Genomic DNA, 20,931 nt, shown 5'->3' on the forward strand with positions numbered 1-20,931 from the left:
GTAAACTTGTAATTATATTTGCTGACCCCTACAGTATCTATCTAGCCTAGCTATATAAACCACACCCCTCCGCAAACTCGCCTTCTCCAACGTTGGTTCCCCGGCGGTACTTATGTAAATGAGGTAAGAGAATATAATGTTACCAGTGTTTGACATGGGGGAGGGGCCAGGAACTTTATGATCAAACTTGATCAATAAAGAAGCAACGGTCATTTTCATACTTTGGTCATCAATACTTTAATCTGGTTCCCTTCAAATATCATCCAAGTTCATGAAAAACATGATTTTGACTGTTCATGACCTTTTAAACACCAACATCTCTGAAAATGGATATATATCATTTTAGAATTAAACTTCATATACATACTTCATTCTTTAAAGAATTCCTCCTCGCACGAAACACACGTGCCCTTCTGAAACATCTCAGTTTGTTTTCAAACAGGAATTAGAGTAAAACGTAATATAGTTCACCCAGTAAGGCATTAGACAGGTGCAGAATAAATATTGACACGTACACCTTCTCAACGGTGTTACAAGTACCATGGAATCTCATCTCAGAGGTAGAAAACCGCGTGTATTAAGACAGTGTTGTACAGTCAACAGCTGTGTTAATGTAGACTAGTAGCTAAGTTAGCGAGGCGCGGCAATACGAAAAGGGAAGGATTATTCGACAGTCTTTGCAGAACCCACAAGGCTAGTAATTCATTCTTTAGTACCTTGTTGTATACAGTATTTCTTATGTCTTCTATTCTGCACGATGAGACACCACAGGTGGAAAAACAGGACGACATTTTTGCATAATAGTCTCTGCATTCGAAGGGTACGCTCGCAAAGACGCTGCATTAATACACTACTCGGATAAATGTTGTCTATTAAGGCAATGAACTGGATAAACTCTCAAATGAAAACAACAATGAATTATAAAGCAGCAACATGCGTGAGGGGGGTGGATAGGAGATGGACAGTAGATGGACAGTAGATGGACAGTAGATGGACATGTGAATGATGGACAGTAGATGGACATGTGAATGATGGATAGTAGATGGACAGTAGATGGACATGTGAATGATGGACAGTAGATGGACATGTGAATGATGGACAGTAGATGGACATGTGAATGATGGACAGTAGATGGACAGTAGATGGACAGTAGATGGACAGTAGATGGACATGTGGATGATGGACAGTAGATGGACATGTGAATGATGGATAGTAGATGGACAGTAGATGGACAGTAGATGGACATGTGAATGATGGACAGTAGATGGACAGTAGATGGACATGTGAATGGACATGTGAATGATGGACAGTAGATGGACATGTGAATGATGGGCAGTAGATGGACAGTAGATGGACATGTGAATGATGGACAGTAGATGGACATGTGAATGATGGACAGTAGATGGACAGTAGATGGACATGTGAATGATGGACAGTAGATGGACATGTGAATGATGGACAGTAGATGGACATGTGAATGATGGGCAGTAGATGGACAGTAGATGGACATGTGAATGATGGACAGTAGATGGACATGTGAATGATGGACAGTAGATGGACATGTGAATGATGGACAGTAGATGGACAGTAAATGGACATGTGAATGATGGACAGTAGATGGACATGTGAATGATGGATAGTAAATGGACATGTGAATGATGGACAGTAGATGGACATGTGAATGATGGACAGTAGATGGACATGTGAATGATGGACAGTAGATGGACATGTGAATGATGGACAGTAGATGGACAGTAGATGGATAGTAGATGGACATGTGAATGATGGATAGTAGATGGATAGTAGATGGACAGTAGATGGACAGTAGATGGGCAGTAGATGGACAGTAGATGGACAGTAGATGGACATGTGAATAATGGATAGTAGATGGGCATGTGGATGATGGACAGTAGATGGACAGTAGATGGGCAGTAGATGGACAGTAGATGGACAGTAGATGGACATGTGAATGATGGACAGTAGATGGACATGTGAATGATGGACAGTAGATGGACAGTAGATGGACATGTGAATGATGGACAGTAGATGGACATGTGAATGATGGACAGTCGATGGACAGTAGATGGACATGTGAATGATGGATAGTAGATGGACAGTAGATGGACATGTGAATGATGGATAGTAGATGGACATGTGAATGATGGACAGTAGATGGACATGTGAATGATGGATAGTAGATGGACAGTAGATGGACATGTGAATGATGGACAGTAGATGGACATGAGAATGATGGATAGTAGATGGACAGTAGATGGACATGTGAATGATGGACAGTAGATGGACAGTAGATGGACATGTGAATGATGGACAGTAGATGGACATGTGAATGATGGACAGAAGATGGACATGTGAATGATGGAGAGTAGATGGACATGTGAATGATGGATAGTAGATGGACAGTAGATGGACATGTGAATGATGGATAGTAGATGGACAGTAGATGGACAGTAGATGGACATGTGAATGATGGATAGTAGATGCACAGTAGATGGACATGTGAATGATGGACAGTAGATGGACATGTGAATGATGGATAGTAGATGGACAGTAGATGGACATGTGAATGATGGATAGTAGATGGACAGTAGATGGACATGTGAATGATGGACAGTAGATGGACAGTAGATGGACAGTAGATGGACATGTGAATGATGGACAGTAGATGGACATGTGAATGATGGATAGTAGATGGACAGTTGATGGACAGTAGATGGACATGTGAATGATGGATAGTAGATGGACAGTAGATGGACATGTGAATGATGGATAGTAGATGGACAGTAGATGGACAGTAGATGGACATGCGAATGATGGATAGTAGATGGACAGTAGATGGACATGTGAATGATGGACAGTAGATGGACATGTGAATGATGGATAGTAGATGGACAGTAGATGGACATGTGAATGATGGATAGTAGATGGACAGTAGATGGACAGTAGATGGATAGTAGATGGACAGTAGATGGACATGTGAATGATGGACAGAAGATGGACATGTGAATGATGGAGAGTAGATGGACATGTGAATGATGGATAGTAGATGGACAGTAGATGGACATGTGAATGATGGATAGTAGATGGACATGTGAATGATGGACAGTAGATGGACATGTGAATGATGGATAGTAGATGGACATGTGAATGATGGACAGTAGATGGACATGTGAATGATGGATAGTAGATGGACAGTAGATGGACAGTAGATGGATAGTAGATGGACAGTAGATGGACATGTGAATGATGGATAGTAGATGGACAGTTGATGGACATGTGAATGATGGATAGTAGATGGACAGTAGATGGACAGTAGATGGACAGTAGATGGACATGTGAATGATGGACAGTAGATGGACATGTGAATGATGGATAGTAGATGGACAGTAGATGGACATGTGAATGATGGATAGTAGATGGACAGTAGATGGATAGTAGATGGACAGTAGATGGACATGAGAATGATGGATAGTAGATGGACAGTAGATGGACATGTGAATGATGGATAGTAGATGGACAGTAGATGGACATGTGAATGATGGACAGTAGATGGACATGTGAATGATGGACAGTAGATGGACATGTGAATGATGGACAGTAGATGGACATGTGAATGATGGATAGTAGATGGACAGTAGATGGACATGTGAATGATGGACAGTAGATGGACATGTGAATGATGGACAGTAGATGGACATGTGAATGATGGACAGTAGATGGACATGTGAATGATGGATAGTAGATGGACATGTGAATGATGGATAGTAGATGGACAGTAGATGGACATGTGAATGATGGACAGTAGATGGACATGTACAAGACCATACGTCCCAAATGGCACCCTATTCCCTTTAGCGTATGATGCACTACTTGGGCCCACAGGGCTCTGGTCAAAAGCAGTACACTATGTAGGGAATAGGGTGCCATTTAACGCGTAACCAATGAGACAGAGATAGAGCAGCAGGACTCCAGCCCCCAGAACCAGCCTGGGTCACAGTACAGACAGGAAGTCCAAACAGGGTCGTGTTCATAAGTGCACACCGTAGCAAAAGGTTTTGCAACTGAAAACAAAAAAATTAAGTTTCTTATTGGACTGGAAGTTGCAGTCTGTTTTCTTGTTTTCTGTGTTTGGTGCCTTTTGAACACACAAGTGTTTCTTACTGGACACGTTCAGGTCGTCCCTCCCTGTTTCAGTCCTGGGCCTAATAAACATGACCCAGGTGTGTGACCAGTGGCCACAAAAGTCACACTAAGGTCACCACAACACAGGACAGTCCAGGTGGTGATAGCCTGGTTCCCTCCTCAGGTCACCACAACACAGGACAGTCCAGGTGGTGATAGCCTGGTTCCCTCCTCAGGTCACCACAACACAGGACAGTCCAGGTGTTGATAGCCTGGTTCCCTCCTCAGGTCACCACAACACAGGACAGTCCAGGTGGTGATAGCCTGGTTCCCTCCTCAGGTCACCACAACACAGGACAGTCCAGGTGGTGATAGCCTGGTTCCCTCCTCAGGTCACCACAACACAGGACAGTCCAGGTGTTGATAGCCTGGTTCCCTCCTCAGGTCACCCCAATACAGGACAGTCCAGGTGTTGATAGCCTGGTTCCCTCCTCAGGTCACCACAACACAGGACAGTCCAGGTGTTGATAGCCTGGTTCCCTCCTCAGGTCACCCCAATACAGGACAGTCCAGGTGTTGATAGCCTGGTTCCCTCCTCAGGTCACCCCAATACAGGATAGTCCAGGTGGTGATAGCCTGGTTCCCTCCTCAGGTCACCCCAATACAGGACAGTCCAGGTGGGGATAGCCTGGTTCCCTCCTCAGGTCACCACAACACAGGACAGTCCAGGTGGGAAAAGCCTGGATCCCTTCTCAGGTCCCAGTAAGTGTTGTTGCTAACCCAGGTGTCGTCCTTTGATTTCCTGTGGACAACAGAAAGACATATTCTTTACCTGAACTGAATAATGAAATACCTTCTAAAAAGAATCAACAACAAAAAGATCATGATGCAAAACACAGCCTCATCATCATCATCAGCCTCATCATCATCACCACATTTTTGCTTTTTATTATAAGTGCTCTTTCTTGAAACCTTGACTGTTGACATGTGTGGATTAACAGTGTGGACTAATGAACAAAATACTCAAATGTGACTGTTTTGTAACTATGCCTTCAACACTCACAAGCTTGCCAACAGAAGTGAATGGAAACTGAGAACCAGCTACTGAAAATGGAGAAACCTAATGTTCCCATGGACATGTTACGTGACTAGTGTGTCTGTTGTGGTACTTGTACATCTATATAGGTACATCCGTATTGTGTTATAAACTGGGTGGTTCGAGCCCTGAATGCTGATTGGCTGAAAGCCGTGGTAAATGAGACCGTATATCATGGGTATGACAAAACAATTATTTTTACTGCTCTAATTACGTTGGTAACCAGTTTATAATAGAAATAAGGCACTCAGGGGGTTGTGGTATATGGCCATTATACCACGGCTAAGGGCCGTATCCAGACACGTTGTGTCATGCATAAGAACAGCCCATAGCCGTGGTATATGACCATTATACCACGGCTAAGGGCCGTATCCAGACACGTTGTGTCATGCATAAGAACAGCCCATAGCCGTGGTATATGACCATTATACCACGGCTAAGGGCCGTATCCAGACACGTTGTGTCATGCATAAGAACAGCCCTTAGCCGTGGTATATTGGCCATATACCACACCTCCTCCTGCCTTATTGCTTTAATAAACCCAGTGGGAATAAATGCAGGTGGAGTTTAGCTGTGGAGATGTATTAGAACAGGGCCCCTTTATAAGAAAAATAAAGTCTAGACCCAATGTTATTCTGCTACCAAATACGTTTTGTTATTATCATTTATATGAACCCTCAATTTAATTGTACGTATTCTCTTTTACAGAAAGGGCCCGATTCCGACCTGAGTTAAGCGCGAGTAAATGGAACATAATTATCTGAACTTGAACTGAAGCATGAGAATAGCGTGATGTTCACCTGCTATTCATTTTGGGTGGAGATTGAATACATGAAGGTGTGGCAGAGGTGTGTCTGCAGATACGGAGGATTCTCACCACTTTTATGCGCTAGGAAACTATGAATAAGGTCTAGCAAACCTACCGATTCCAAGTGGAAAAAGCATCAGATTACTTTTGTTTTCCAATCAAAAAAGAACCATTCTCCATGCACTGTAATTTACAACTTGATCAGAGCTATTGATTAGAGCTAGGTAAATGAGTACTTGATTAGAGCTAGGTAAACGAGTACTTGATTAGAGCTGTTGATTAGAGCTTGGTAAACGAGTACTTGATTAGAGCTGTTGATAAGAGCTTGGTAAATGAGTACTTGATAAGAGCTATTGATTAGAGCTTGGTAAATGAGTACTTGATAAGAGCTGTTGATAAGAGCTTGGTAAATGAGTACTTGATAAGAGCTGTTGATAAGAGCTTGGTAAATGAGTACTTGATAAGAGCTATTGATTAGAGCTAGGTAAACAAGTACTTGATAAGAGCTATTGATTAGAGCTTGGTAAATGAGTTTGGATGAGGGGATTGTAAATATAAATGACACTTGTTTTTAGATCTATTTGACATTATAATCACTGGAGACGAATGTGAAACCAGTCATATGGCAGCAAACGGAAACATTTCAACATATCAACTTTCTCACAGAAAACTCCACAAGAAAATGTGTTGGTCAGCAAACGGGATTACATTTATTCAGCGCAAAAGCCCATGCCGCACCTTCGTAAGGCAATACCAAGTACTGAGAGGTGGGTAGGAAAGGTGTGTGTAAGAAACGGGTCATTTACAAAGTCGGAATCGGGCCCAAAGTGAATAGATCCAATTGATAGCAACCGAATCGCACATTGTATCAGACTTCCCAAACAAAGACAACCCCATGTGCATCAGTGTCTTCCTCTGGGAGTCGACCACTTGTTTCTAGCATCGCAGAGTTATGTGTCATTATAGATCGGTTTATACAATTGCTCATTTGTAAAAAAAAAAAAAAAAAAAATACTGCATATACTGTATAGTAAAAAATAAAAAAAATCCCTCAAATCAAGGAATGTCCCGCGACCACTAGGTTGGGAACCCCTGTACTAGAGTGCTCATATCCTGTCTGTCAAATGGCCACGTCCGTGACAGTTTAGGCATCACCCTGTATACAGCTGTGGGAGTTCACCTGAAGAACGTGGGTTGATGTGTCATGGTGTTTTCCTCCAGGACTCTGCGTCTGTCTCTCTGCTGCTGTTCTATCTTCTGTTTCTGTTCCTCTGCTGCCTCTACGTTGCCCTCCTCTAGCAGCCTGGTACACACACACACACACACACACACACACACACACACACACACACACACACACACACACACACACACACACACACACACACACACACACACACACACACACACACACACACACACACACACACACACACACACACATTTGGATAAACAATAAAGCAAACCCAACTGTGTATGGTGTAATAATGGTCATTTGATGCAGTGATACATCACTGTGTATTGTGTAATAATGATCACTGTAATACGAAACTGCTTTGCCAAATTGTTATATTGTTATACATTGTTATACCATGCTGGTCCCTACGCCATGCTGGCCCCTACGCCATGCTGGCCCCTGCGCCATGCTGGTCCCTACGCCATGCTGGCCCCTACGCCATGCTGGTCTCTACGCCATGCTGACCTCTACGCCATGCTGGCCTCCACGCCATGCTGGTCTTTACGCCATGCTGGTCCCTACACCATGCTGGTCTTTACGCCATGCTGGTCCCTACGCCATGCTGGTCCCTACGCCACGCTGGTCCCTACACCATGCTGGTCCCTACACCATGCTGGTCCCTACACCATGCTGGTCCCTACACCATGCTGGACTTTACGCCATGCTGGTCCCTACACCATGCTGGTCTTTACGCCATGCTGGTCCCAACACCATGCTGGTCCCTACGCCATGCTGGTATTTACGCCATGCTGGTCCCTACGCCATGCTGCTCCCTACGCCATGCTGGTCTTTACGCCATGCTGGTCCCTACGCCATGCTGGTCTCTACGCCATGCTGGCCCCTACTCCATGCTGGACTTTACGCCATGCTGGTCCCTACTCCATGCTGGTCTCTACTCCATGCTGGACTCTACGCCATGATGGTGTTTACGCCATGCTGGTCCCTACACCATGCTGGTCTCTACGCCATGCTGGTCCCTACACCATGCTGGTCCCTACTCCATGCTGGTCCCTACACCATGCTGGCCCCTACACCATGCTGGACTTTACGCCATGCTGGTCACTACACCATGCTGGTCCCTACGCCATGCTGGTCCCTACACCATGCTGGCCCCTACTCCATGCTGGACTTTACGCCATGCTGGTCCCTACGCCATGCTGGCCCCTACTCCATGCTGGTCTCTACTCCATGCTGGCCTCTACTCCATGCTGGCCTCTACGCCATGCTGGCCTCTACGCCATGCTGGTCCCTACGCCATGCTGGCCTCTACGCCATGCTGGTCCCTACGCCATGCTGGCCCCTACGCCATGCTGGCCCCTACGCCATGCTGGCCCCTACGCCATGCTGGCCCCTACGCCATGCTGGCCTCTACGCCATGCTGGTCCCTATGCCATGCTGGTCCCTACACCATGCTGGTCCCTACACCATGCTGGCCCCTACTCCATGCTGGACTTTACGCCATGCTGGTCCCTACCCCATGCTGGACTTTACGCCATGCTGGTCCCTACGCCATGCTGGTCACTACGCCATGCTGGTCCCTACGCCATGCTGGTCCCTACGCCATGCTGGTCCCTACGCCATGCTGGTCCCTACACCATGCTGGTCCCTACACCATGCTGGTCCCTACGCCATGCTGGACTTTACGCCATGCTGGTCCCTACGCCATGCTGGCCTCTACGCCATGCTGGCCTCTACGCCATGCTGGCCTCTACGCCATGCTGGCCTCTATGCCATGCTGGCCTCTATGCCATGCTGGCCTCTACGCCATGCTGGCCTCAATGCCATGCTGGTCCCTACACCATGCTGGACTTTACACCATTCTGGTCCCTACACCATGCTGGTCCATACACCATGCTGGCCCCTACTCCATGCTGGCCCCTACTCCATGCTGGCCCCTACTCCATGCTGGCCCCTTCTCCATGCTGGCCTCTGGCCCCTACTCCATGATGGTCCCTACACCATGCTGGACTTTACGCCATGCTGGTCCCTACACCATGCTGGTCCCTACGCCATGCTGGCCTCTACGCCATGCTGGTCCCTACGCCATGCTGGTCCCTACACCATGCTGGACTTTACGCCATGCTGGTCTTTACGCCATGCTGGACTTTACGCCATGCTGGTCCCTACGCCATGCTGGTCCCTACGCCATGCTGGACTTTACGCCATGCTGGACTTTACACCATGCTGGACTTTACGCCATGGTGGCCCCTACGCCATGCTGGCCCCTACGCCATGCTGGCCCATACGCCATGCTGGCCCCTACGCCATGCTGGACTTTACGCCATGCTGGCCCCTACTCCATGCTGGTCCCTACACCATGCTGGACTTTACGCCATGCTGGCCCCTACTCCATGCTGGTCCCTACACCATGCTGGACTTTACGCCATGCTGGCCCCTACTCCATGCTGGCTCCTACACCATGCTTGTCCCTATGCCATGCTGGCCCCTACTCCATGCTGGCCCCTACACCATGCTGGTCCCTACACCATGCTGGTCCCTACACAAAGCTGGTACCCAACAACATGCTGGACTTTACACCATGCTGGCCCCTACTCCATGCTGGTCCCTACACCATGCTGGACTTTACACCATGCTGGCCCCTACTCCATGCTGGTCCCTACACCATGCTGGCCCCTACTCCATGCTGGACCCTACGCCATGCTGGTCCCTACACCATGCTGGTCCCTACACCATGCTGGTCCCTACGCCATGCTGGACTTTACGCCATGCTGGTCCCTACGCCATGCTGGTCCCTACTCCATGCTGGCCCCTACACCATGCTGGTCACTATGCCATGCTGGCCCCTACTCCATGCTGGCCCCTACACCATGCTGGTCCCTACACCATGCTGGTCCCTACGCCATGCTGGTCCCTACACCATGCTGGACTTTACACCATGCTGGCCCCTACACCATGCTGGTCCCTACACCATGCTGGTCCCTACACCATGCTGGTCTTTACGCCATGCTGGTCCCTACACCATACTAAGACAACGGTGTGTTACTGTACAGTAGCACTCTGTCTCTCACCTCTGGTCGAGCCGTAGCCGGGTGTCTGTGGGAGGCAGCAGCAGTTTCAGTGAAGGGTCCAGCTCATTGAGCTCCATAGCAAACTTAGTGAAGCCGTAGTACTGCTCGTGGTCAGCCGGCATGGCATCTGAGAACACACACACATACAGACACACACAGACACACACACAGAGACACACACAGAGACACACACAGACACACACACACCAGAGACACTCTTTTACATCCCAGGGAGATGATTCTATAAACTACAGAGTAAGGAATGCCTTTTATGTAATTAGGAACAGTGGTGTAAAGTCCTGAAGTAAAAATACTTTAAAATACTTCAGTCATCCCTACTGCCTCTGATCTGGAGGACTCACTAAACAGAGAACATCACTGGTCATCCCTACTGCCTCTGATCTGGAGGACTCACTAAACAGAGAACATCCCTGGTCATCCCTACTGCCTCTGATCTGGAGGACTCACTAAACAGAGAACATCCCTGGTCATCCCTACTGCCTCTGATCTGGAGGACTCACTAAACAGAGAACATCCCTGGTCATCCCTACTGCCTCTGATCTGGGGGACTCACTAAACAGAGAACATCCCTGGTCATCCCAACTGCCTCTGATCTGGGGGACTCACTAAACAGAGAACATCCCTGGTCATCCCTACTGCCTCTGATCTGGAGGACTCACTAAACAGAGAACACCCCTGGTCATCCCTACTGCCTCTGATCTGGAGGACTCACTAAACAGAGAACATCCCTGGTCATCCCTACTGCCTCTGATCTGGAGGACTCACTAAACAGAGAATATCCCTGGTCATCCCTACTACCTCTGATCTGGAGGACTCACTAAACAGAGAACATCCCTGGTCATCCCTACTGCCTCTGCTCTGGAGGACTCACTAAACAGAGAACATCCCTGGTCATCCCTACTGCCTCTGATCTGGGGGACTCACTAAACAGAGAACATCCCTGGTCATCCCTACTGACTCTGCTCTGGAGGACTCACTAAACAGAGAACATCCCTGGTCATCCCTACGGCCTCTGATCTGGGGGACTCACTAAACAGAGAACATCCCTGGTCATCCCTACTGCCTCTGATTTGGGGGACTCACTAAACAGAGAACATCCCTGGTCATCCCTACGGCCTCTGATCTGGGGGACTCACTAAACAGAGAACATACCTGGTCATCCCTACTGCCTCTGATCTGGGGGACTCACTAAACAGAGAATATCCCTGGTCACCCCTACTACCTGATCTGGGGGACAAACATGCATTGTTTTTAGATGATGTCTGAGTGTTGGAGGGTGACCCTGGCTATCTGTAAAGAAAAAAACAAGAACATTGTGCCGTCTGGTTTGCTTAATATAAGGAATTTTATGATTTACACTTTTACTTTTGATATTTAAGTATATTAGATCAATTACATTTACTTTTGATACTTAATTATATTTAGAATCAAATACTGTTAGACTTTTACTGGGTGATTTTCACTTTCACTTTTTACTTACAGTATATTAATATTGTTTTGCTTCAGACACATATTGTTCTAAGATATTTACTGGTATAAATAAAGATATAGAGATACATTTCAAAATAAACTATATGGATAAGAAAAGTAATTATGTCAATGTGATATTTCAGTTTCATTTTTTGTAGAAAAAAATAACAATAAAATAAGTGTTTTTGCTTTGTCATTATGGTGTATTATGTGTAGATTATTGAGGGGGAAAACTATTTAATTCATTTTGGAATAAGGCTGTAACGTAACAAAATGTGGAAAAAGACAAGGGGTCTGCACTGTATCTACTGGTAGAAATCAAGATAAAGACACAAGGGGTCTGAACTGTATCTACTAGTAGACATCAAGATAAAGACACAAGGGGTCTGAACTGTAACTACTGGTAGAAATCAAGATAAAGACACAAGGGGTCTGCACTGTATCTACTGGTAGAAATCAAGATAAAGACACAAGGGGTCTGCACTGTATCTACTAGTAGAAATCAAGATAAAGACACAGGGGGTCTGAACTGTATCTACTAGTAGAAATCAAGATAAAGACACAAGGGGTCTGAACTGTATCTACTGGTAGAAATCAAGATAAAGACGCAAGGGGTCTGAACTGTATCTACTGGTAGAAATCAAGATAAAGACACAAGGGGTCTGCACTGTATCTACTGGTAGAAATCAAGATAAAGACACAAGGGGTCTGAACTGTATCTACTAGTAGACATCAAGATAAAGACACAAGGGGTCTGAACTGTATCTACTAGTAGACATCAAGATAAAGACACAAGGGGTCTGAACTGTATCTACTAGTAGACATCAAGATAAAGACACAAGGGGTCTGAACTGTATCTACTCGTAGAAATCAAGATAAAGACACAAGGGATCTGAACTGTATCTACTAGTAGAAATCAAGATAAAGACACAAGGGGTCTGAACTGTATCTACTAGTAGAAATCAAGATAAAGACACAAGGGGTCTGAACTGTATCTACTAGTAGAAATCAAGATAAAGACACAAGGGATCTGAACTGTATCTACTAGTAGAAATCAAGATAAAGACACAAGGGGTCTGAACTGTATCTACTAGTAGAAATCAAGATAAAGACACAAGGGGTCTGAACTGTATCTACTCGTAGAAATCAAGATAAAGACACAAGGGGTCTGAACTGTATCTACTAGTAGAAATCAAGATAAAGACACAAGGGGTCTGAACTGTATCTACTAGTAGAAATCAAGATAAAGACACAAGGGGTCTGAACTGTATCTACTAGTAGAAATCAAGATAAAGACACAAGGGGTCTGAACTGTATCTACTGGTAGAAATCAAGATAAAGACACAAGGGGTCTGAACTGTATCTACTGGTAGAAATCAAGATAAAGACACAAGGGGTCTGAACTGTATCTACTAGTAGAAATCAAGATAAAGACACAAGGGGTCTGAACTGTATCTACTCGTAGAAATCAAGATAAAGACACAAGGGGTCTGAACTGTATCTACTAGTAGAAATCAAGATAAAGACACAAGGGGTCTGAACTGTATCTACTAGTAGAAATCAAGATAAAGACACAAGGGGTCTGAACTGTATCTACTAGTAGACATCAAGATAAAGAGATCATTTAAAAATCAACTGTACGGATAAGAAAAGTATGAATACTCCCAACCGATGGGCTAAACATGTAAAGCCCTGATCTGTATCATGTGTAGGTCAAGACACTGGGCTCAGTATAACAGGTGCAGGCTGTTATTACAATCATACATACTGGCTCTCCAGATGCAGGTGGCAGAGGGGGGGTCTCCACAGTACACCCCCTCGTTCCACTTCCCAAACAGTCTGTGGATGACCTTCCCCTTGTGGTCTGTGATGGTGCCCTCCACCTCGTTAACACTCGAGTTCCAGTACTTGGCCTGTACACAGGGAGGAATGCATAACATTGTTATTGAATATCAAGCCCTGGACAAAATATTGCAATATACACCTAGAAAAAAATATGCTATCTAGAACCTTAAAGGGTTATTCGGCTGTCCCCATATGAGAACCATTTTTGGTTCCATATAGAACCCTTTCCACAGAGGGTTTTTAAATAGAACCAAAAAGTGTTCAACCTGGAACCAAAAAGGGTTCTACCGGGAACCAAAAAGGGTTCTACAGGGAACCAAAAAGGGTTCTCCTATGGGGAAAGCTGAAGAACCCTTTGGAACCCTTTTTCTAAGAGTGTATAGGGAATAGGTTTCCATTGGGGACAGGCCCTAAATTAATCTTATTTAATAGTTCTCAGGTTTAGTTTGTCTGTCATTCTGATCTATGAGTCACTGTGGGTAAGAAGAGTCTTAATAGATCTTTATTTTCATCTTTATATACCAGCCAGTGGATGGCAGTGTTGAGTTATCTATGTTCAAACGCAACATGCTGAACCAGTAGAGTACAGTAGTTTACAATGAGAACCACTGAGGAGATGAGGGGACAGGAGAAGAGAGGAGAGGAGAAAGGAGAGAGATGAGAGAGGAAAGAGGAGAGAGGGGAGAGATGAGCGGGTTGATAGGAGAGGAGAGAGGAAAGAGGGGACAGGGTAGAGGGGAGAGGGGAAAGAGGAGTGGGGAGAGGAGAGGGGTAGAGATGAGAGAGGAGAGAGGAGAGAGGAGAGGAGAGAGGAAAGAGGGGACAGGGTAGAGGGGAGAGGGGAAAGAGGAGTGGGGAGAGGAGAGGGGGTAGAGATGAGAGAGGAGAGAGGAGAGGGGAGAGTGGAGAGGAAAGAGGAGAGGACAGCATCGTAGAGGACAGGACAGGAGAGGAGAGGAGAGGAGAGGGGAGAGGACAGGACAGTAGAGGACAGGAGAGGGGAGAGGAGAGGAAAGGGGAGGACAGGAGAGGGGAGAGGACAGGAGAGAGGAGAGGACAGGAGACAGGAGAGGACAGGAGAGGAGAGAGGAGAGGACAGGACAGTAGAGGACAGGAGAGGGGAGAGGAAAGGAGAGGACAGGAGAGAGGATAGGAGAGGACAGGACAGTAGAGGACAGGAGAGGGGAGATGAAAGGAGAGGACAGGAGAGGACAGGAGAGGGGAGAGGACAGGAGAGAGGAGAGGACAGGAGAGAGGAGAGGACAGGAGAGGAGAGAGGAGAGGACAGGACAGTAGAGGACAGGAGAGGGGAGAGGAGAGGACAGGAGAGAGGAGAGGACAGGACAGGAGAGGACAGGAGAGAGGAGAGGACAGGACAGTAGAGGACAGGAGAGGGGAAAGGAGAGGAAAAAGGACAGGAGAGGAGAGGAGAGGAAAGAGGACAGGACAGGAGAGGTTATATTGCATAATGAGCTCCTACATGTCTTGACCTGGCATCCTTCTACACTGCAGTAGACCTTTCAACTCCTCAGAGACGAACACCAATTACCTGTCAGCTTTTGGAATGGGCTCTACGAAGTTCAACTTCAAAACGTAGAGATGCATGGAGTTGTTGTTCATTCAGGGGCAAGGCCATGCACAGGTTGTGTGTGTGTATGTGGAACACAGTTTTGACTAATTTAAGCTTTTAACAACCCTTTCATCAACCTGCATCACTTATAAAGAAGCATTTCCACTCAGCTTGCAGCTTTCCAGTGTCCAGTTAGACTGGAGAGTGGCTGGATATCTCTCACTGAAAAGCAGCTTTATTACTGCCATGGCCAGGGGGGACTCACACACCCAGATACTGACTGCTCTAAATATCAGGTTAAACAGGTGGAATATCCCCTCCGGTTTACACCCCCACACACACCCCCCGTCTCTCACCTTGATGAAGGTGACCTTACACTGGCAGATATCAGTGCTGGTGTTCCTGATGGAGATCTCTCCATAGTGTTCTATCCAGCGCTGCCCACTCAGGATGTTGTGGATGCAGGACGTGACCTTGTTCCACTCATAGTGGTCCCCAAACCTGCAGGACGGGGAGAGGGCGTGTCACAATATGTTTGTGTTTCAGTGTGTGTGTGTGTGGTGTGTGTGTGTGTGTGTGTGTGTGTGTGTGTGTGTGTGTGCACGCGCGGGCGCGCATGCGCACGAGATAAGACGCAGGTCACTGTATAAAACAACAAAAGTACCTTTAATAGAATTAAATCAGTCTACTATCAGTCTATTATCAGTCTGTTATCAGTCTATTATCAGTCTGTTATCAGTCTACTATCAGTCTATTATCAGTCTACTATCAGTCTACTATCAGTCTATTATCAGTCTATTATCAGTCTATTATCAGTCTACTATCAGTCTACTATCAGTCTACTATCAGTCTACTATCAGTCTATTATCAGTCTACTATCAGTCTATTATCAGTCTGTTATCAGTCTACTATCAGTCTGTTATCAGTCTGTTATCAGTCTACTATCAGTCTATTATCAGTCTACTATCAGTCTATTATCAGTCTATTATCAGTCTGTTATCAGTCTGTTATCAGTCTACTATCAGTCTATTATCAGTCTACTATCAGTCTATTATCAGTCTACTATCAGTCTGTTATCAGTCTGTTATCAGTCTATTATCAGTCTGTTATCAGTCTGTTATCAGTCTATTATCAGTCTGTTATCAGTCTGTTATCAGTCTATTATCAGTCTATTATCAGTCTATTATCAGTCTGTTATCAGTCTACTATCAGTCTATTATCAGTCTGTTATCAGTCTATTATCAGTCTGTTATCAGTCTATTATCAGTCTGTTATCAGTCTACTATCAGTCTATTATCAGTCTACTATCAGTCTATTATCAGTCTACTATCAGTCTACTATCAGTCTACTATCAGTCTGTTATCAGTCTGTTATCAGTCTATTATCAGTCTATTATCAGTCTACTATCAGTCTATTATCAGTCTACTATCAGTCTACTATCAGTCTATTATCAGTCTGTTATCAGTCTGTTATCAGTCTGTTATCAGTCTACTATCAGTCTACTATCAGTCTGTTATCAGTCTACTATCAGTCTACTATCAGTCTACTATCAGTCTGTTATCAGTCTATTATCAGTCTACTATCAGTCTATTATCAGTCTATTATCAGTCTACTATCAGTCTATTATCAGTCTATTATCAGTCTGTTATCAGTCTACTATCAGTCTATTATCAGTCTGTTATCAGTCTATTATCAGTCTATTATCAGTCTACTATCAGTCTACTATCAGTCTGTTATCAGTCTGTTATCAGTCTATTATCAGTCTATTATCAGTCTGTTATCAGTCTGTTATCAGTCTACTATCAGTCTACTATCAGTCTACTATCAGTCTGTTATCAGTCTACTATCAGTCTACTATCAGTCTACTATCAGTCTGTTATCAGTCTATTATCAGTCTACTATCAGTCTACTATCAGTCTGTTATCAGTCTGTTATCAGTCTACTATCAGTCTACTATCAGTCTACTATCAGTCTGTTATCAGTCTGTTATCAGTCTATTATCAGTCTACTATCAGTCTACTATCAGTCTGTTATCAGTCTACTATCAGTCTGTTATCAGTCTGTTATCAGTCTGTTATCAGTCTGTTATCAGTCTGTTATCAGTCTACTATCAGTCTGTTATCAGTCTACTATCAGTCTGTTATCAGTCTGTTATCAGTCTACTATCAGTCTACTATCAGTCTGTTATCAGTCTGTTATCAGTCTACTATCAGTCTACTATCAGTCTATTATCAGTCTGTTATCAGTCTGTTATCAGTCTATTATCAGTCTACTATCAGTCTACTATCAGTCTGTTATCAGTCTACTATCAGTCTGTTATCAGTCTACTATCAGTCTGTTATCAGTCTATTATCAGTCTACTATCAGTCTACTATCAGTCTGTTATCAGTCTACTATCAGTCTGTTATCAGTCTATTATCAGTCTATTATCGGACTATCATTCTATCATCAGTCTCTATCAATCCATTATCAGTCTAGCAGTTTATTATCAGTCTATTATTTATTTGAGTGATATCTGGACATTGACAAACAGGTTTGGGGGGTCTGGTTGGACCATGGATGTAGTGGCTAGTTGGTCAGTAAGGGGGGTCTGGTGGGACCATGGATGTAGTGGCTAGTTGGTCAGTAAGGGGGGTCTGGTGGGACCATGGATGTAGTGGCTAGTTGGTCAGTAAGGGCGGTCTGGTTGAACCATGGATGTAGTGGCTAGTTGGTCAGTAAGGGGGGGTATGGTGGGACCATGGATGTAGTGGCTAGTTGGTCCGTAAGGGGGGTCTGGTTGGACCATGGATGTAGTGGCTAGTTGGTCAGTAAGGGCGGTCTGGTTGAACCATGGATGTAGTGGCTAGTTGGTCAGTAAGGGGGGTCTGGTGGGACCATGGATGTAGTGGCTAGTTGGTCAGTAAGGGGGGGTCTGGTGGGACCATGGATGTAGTGGCTAGTTGGTCAGTAAGGGGGGTCTGGTTGAACCATGGATGTAGTGGCTAGTTGGTCAGTAAGGGCGGTTTGGTTGAACCATGGAAGTAGTGGCTAGTTGGTCAGTAAGGGGGGTCTGGTGGGACCATGGATGTAGTGGCTAGTTGGTCAGTAAGGGCGGTCTGGTTGAACCACGGATGTAGTGGCTAGTTGGTCAGTAAGAGGGGTCTGGTGGGACCATGGATGTAGTGGCTAGTTGGTCAGTAAGGGGGGCCTGGCAGCATCACATGGATGTAGTGGCTAGTTGGTCAGTAAGGGGGGCCTGGTTGGACCATGGAGACAGTGGCTAGTTGGTCAGTACGGGTGGTCTGGTTGAACCACGGATGTAGTGGCTAGTTAAGTCGCTCTGGATAAGAGCGTCTGCTAAATGACTTAAATGTAATGTAAATGTAGTTGGTCAGTAAGGGGGGCCTGGCAGCATCACATGGATGTAGTGGCTAGTTGGTCAGTAAGGGGGGCCTGGTTGGACCATGGAGACAGTGGCTAGTTGGTCAGTACGGGTGGTCAGGTAGAGTGAAATTGAGAGGGACAGTAAAGCACTCACCCTGGCAGCATCACATGGGTGGTGCCCACAGGAACTATTTCCATAGACTTCCCCCAGAACTTGTTTTTCCACCTCATGTCTAAATCACAGGAAAGACAACAGCAGGGTTAGTGCATCCAAGAGGAACGGCCTCCAGCTTTAGACTCATAGCTGGTATGGTTGGTTAGGGCCTAAAGCTTTAGACTAATAGCTGGTATGGTTGGTTAGGGACTCCAGCTTTAGACTAATAGCTGGTATGGTTGGTTAGGGACTCCAGCTTTAGACTAATAGCTGGTATGGTTGGTTAGGGACTCCAACTTTAGACTAATAGCTGGTATGGTTGGTTAGGGACTCCAACTTTAGACTCATAGCTGGTATGGTTGGTTAGGGACTCCAGCTTTAGACTCATAGCTGGTATGGTTGGTTAGGGACTCCAGCTTTAGACTAGCTGTAATAGCTGGTATGGTTGGTTAGGGACTCCAGCTTTAGACTAATAGCTGGTATGGTTGGTTAGGGACTCCAACTTTAGACTCATAGCTGGTATGGTTGGTTAGGGACTCCAGCTTTAGACTAATAGCTGGTATGGTTGGTTAGGGACTCCAACTTTAGACTAATAGCTGGTATGGTTGGTTAGGGACTCCAGCTTTAGACTCATAGCTGGTATGGTTGGTTATGGACTCCAGCTTTAGACTCATAGCTGGTATGGTTGGTTAGGGACTCCAGCTTTAGACTCATAGCTGGTATGGTTGGTTAGGGACTCCAGCTTTAGACTAGCTGTAATAGCTGGTATGGTTGGTTAGGGACTCCAGCTTTAGACTAATAGCTGGTATGGTTGGTTAGGGACTCCAGCTTTAGACTAATAGCTGGTATGGTTGGTTAGGGACTCCAGCTTTAGACTAATAGCTGGTATGGTTGGTTAGGGACTCCAGCTTTAGACTAATAGCTGGTATGGTTGGTTAGGGACTCCAGCTTTAGACTAATAGCTGGTTTGGTTGGTTAGGGACTCCAGCTTTAGACTAATAGCTGGTATGGTTGGTTAGGGACTCCAGCTTTAGACTAGCTGTAATAGCTGGTATGGTTGGTTAGGGACTCCAGCTTTAGACTCATAGCTGGTATGGTTGGTTAGGGACTCCAGCTTTAGACTCATAGCTGGTATGGTTGGTTAGGGACTCCAGCTTTAGACTAGCTGTAATAGCTGGTATGGTTGGTTAGGGACTCCAGCTTTAGACTAATAGCTGGTATGGTTGGTTAGGGACTCCAGCTTTAGACTAATAGCTGGTATGGTTGGTTAGGGACTCCAGCTTTAGACTAATAGCTGGTATGGTTGGTTAGGGACTCCAGCTTTAGACTAATAGCTGGTATGGTTGGTTAGGGACTCCAGCTTTAGACTAATAGCTGGTTTGGTTGGTTAGGGACTCCAGCTTTAGACTAGCTGTAATAGCTGGTATGGTTGGTTAGGGACTCCAGCTTTAGACTAGCTGTAATAGCTGGTATGGTTGGTTAGGGACTCCAGCTTTAGACTAGCTGTAATAGCTGGTCAGGAAAATCTCTTGCCCCTAGTTATAAACCCAGTGTCTGTGTCAGGTGAAAGGGTGCGTATTAGGTGAAAGGGTGAGTATCAGGTGAAAGGGTGAGTATCAGGTGAAATGTTGTGTATTTTTTTTTTTTTTACCTTTATTTAACCAGGCAAGTCAGTTAAGAACAAATTCTTATTTTCAATGACAGCCTAGGAACAGTGGATTAACTGCCTGTTCAGGGGCAGAACGACAGATTTCTACCTTGTCAGTTCGGGGGTTTGAACTTGCAACCTTCCGGTTACTAGTCCAACACTCTAACCACTAGGCTACCCTGCCGTATCAGGTGAAAGGGTGAGTATCAGGTGAAAGGGTGAATATCAGGTGAAAGGGTGAATATCAGGTGAAAGGGTGAATATCAGGTGAAAGGGTGAGTATCAGGTGAAAGGGTGAGTATCAGGTGAAAGGGTGTGTTTCAGGTGAAAGGGTGAGTATCAGGTGAAAGGGTGAGTATCAGGTGAAAGGGTGAGTATCAGGTGAAAGGGTGAGTATCAGGTGAAAGGGTGAGTATCAGGTGAAAGGGTGAGTATCAGGTGAAAGGGTGTGTTTCAGGTGAAAGGGTGAGTATCAGGTGAAAGGGTGAGTATCAGGTGAAAGGGTGAGTATCAGGTGAAAGGGTGAGTATCAGGTGAAAGGGTGAGT

The 20,931-nt window shown here is 45.5% G+C and overlaps 1 protein-coding gene across 1 annotated transcript in view; it reads right to left on the bottom strand.

Annotated features, from left to right (window-relative positions):
• Positions 1-212: 212 nt before the first annotated feature.
• Positions 213-20,931, bottom strand: part of LOC135532529 (oxysterol-binding protein-related protein 3-like) — a 70,247-nt gene continuing 49,528 nt past the window's right edge. Inside the window, exons 18-23 of the mRNA XM_064960007.1 lie at positions 18,737-18,815; positions 15,573-15,717; positions 13,570-13,714; positions 10,311-10,437; positions 7,225-7,347; positions 213-4,942 (exon numbers count right to left, since the gene is read on the bottom strand). Of these exons, the coding sequence (XP_064816079.1) occupies positions 4,846-4,942; positions 7,225-7,347; positions 10,311-10,437; positions 13,570-13,714; positions 15,573-15,717; positions 18,737-18,815 (716 nt within the window). The 3' untranslated portion in view covers positions 213-4,845. The remainder of the gene's footprint in view (positions 4,943-7,224; positions 7,348-10,310; positions 10,438-13,569; positions 13,715-15,572; positions 15,718-18,736; positions 18,816-20,931) is intronic.

This window comes from Oncorhynchus masou, unplaced genomic scaffold, assembly GCF_036934945.1.
Source record: "Oncorhynchus masou masou isolate Uvic2021 unplaced genomic scaffold, UVic_Omas_1.1 unplaced_scaffold_1896, whole genome shotgun sequence".
NCBI lineage: Eukaryota > Metazoa > Chordata > Actinopteri > Salmoniformes > Salmonidae > Oncorhynchus > Oncorhynchus masou.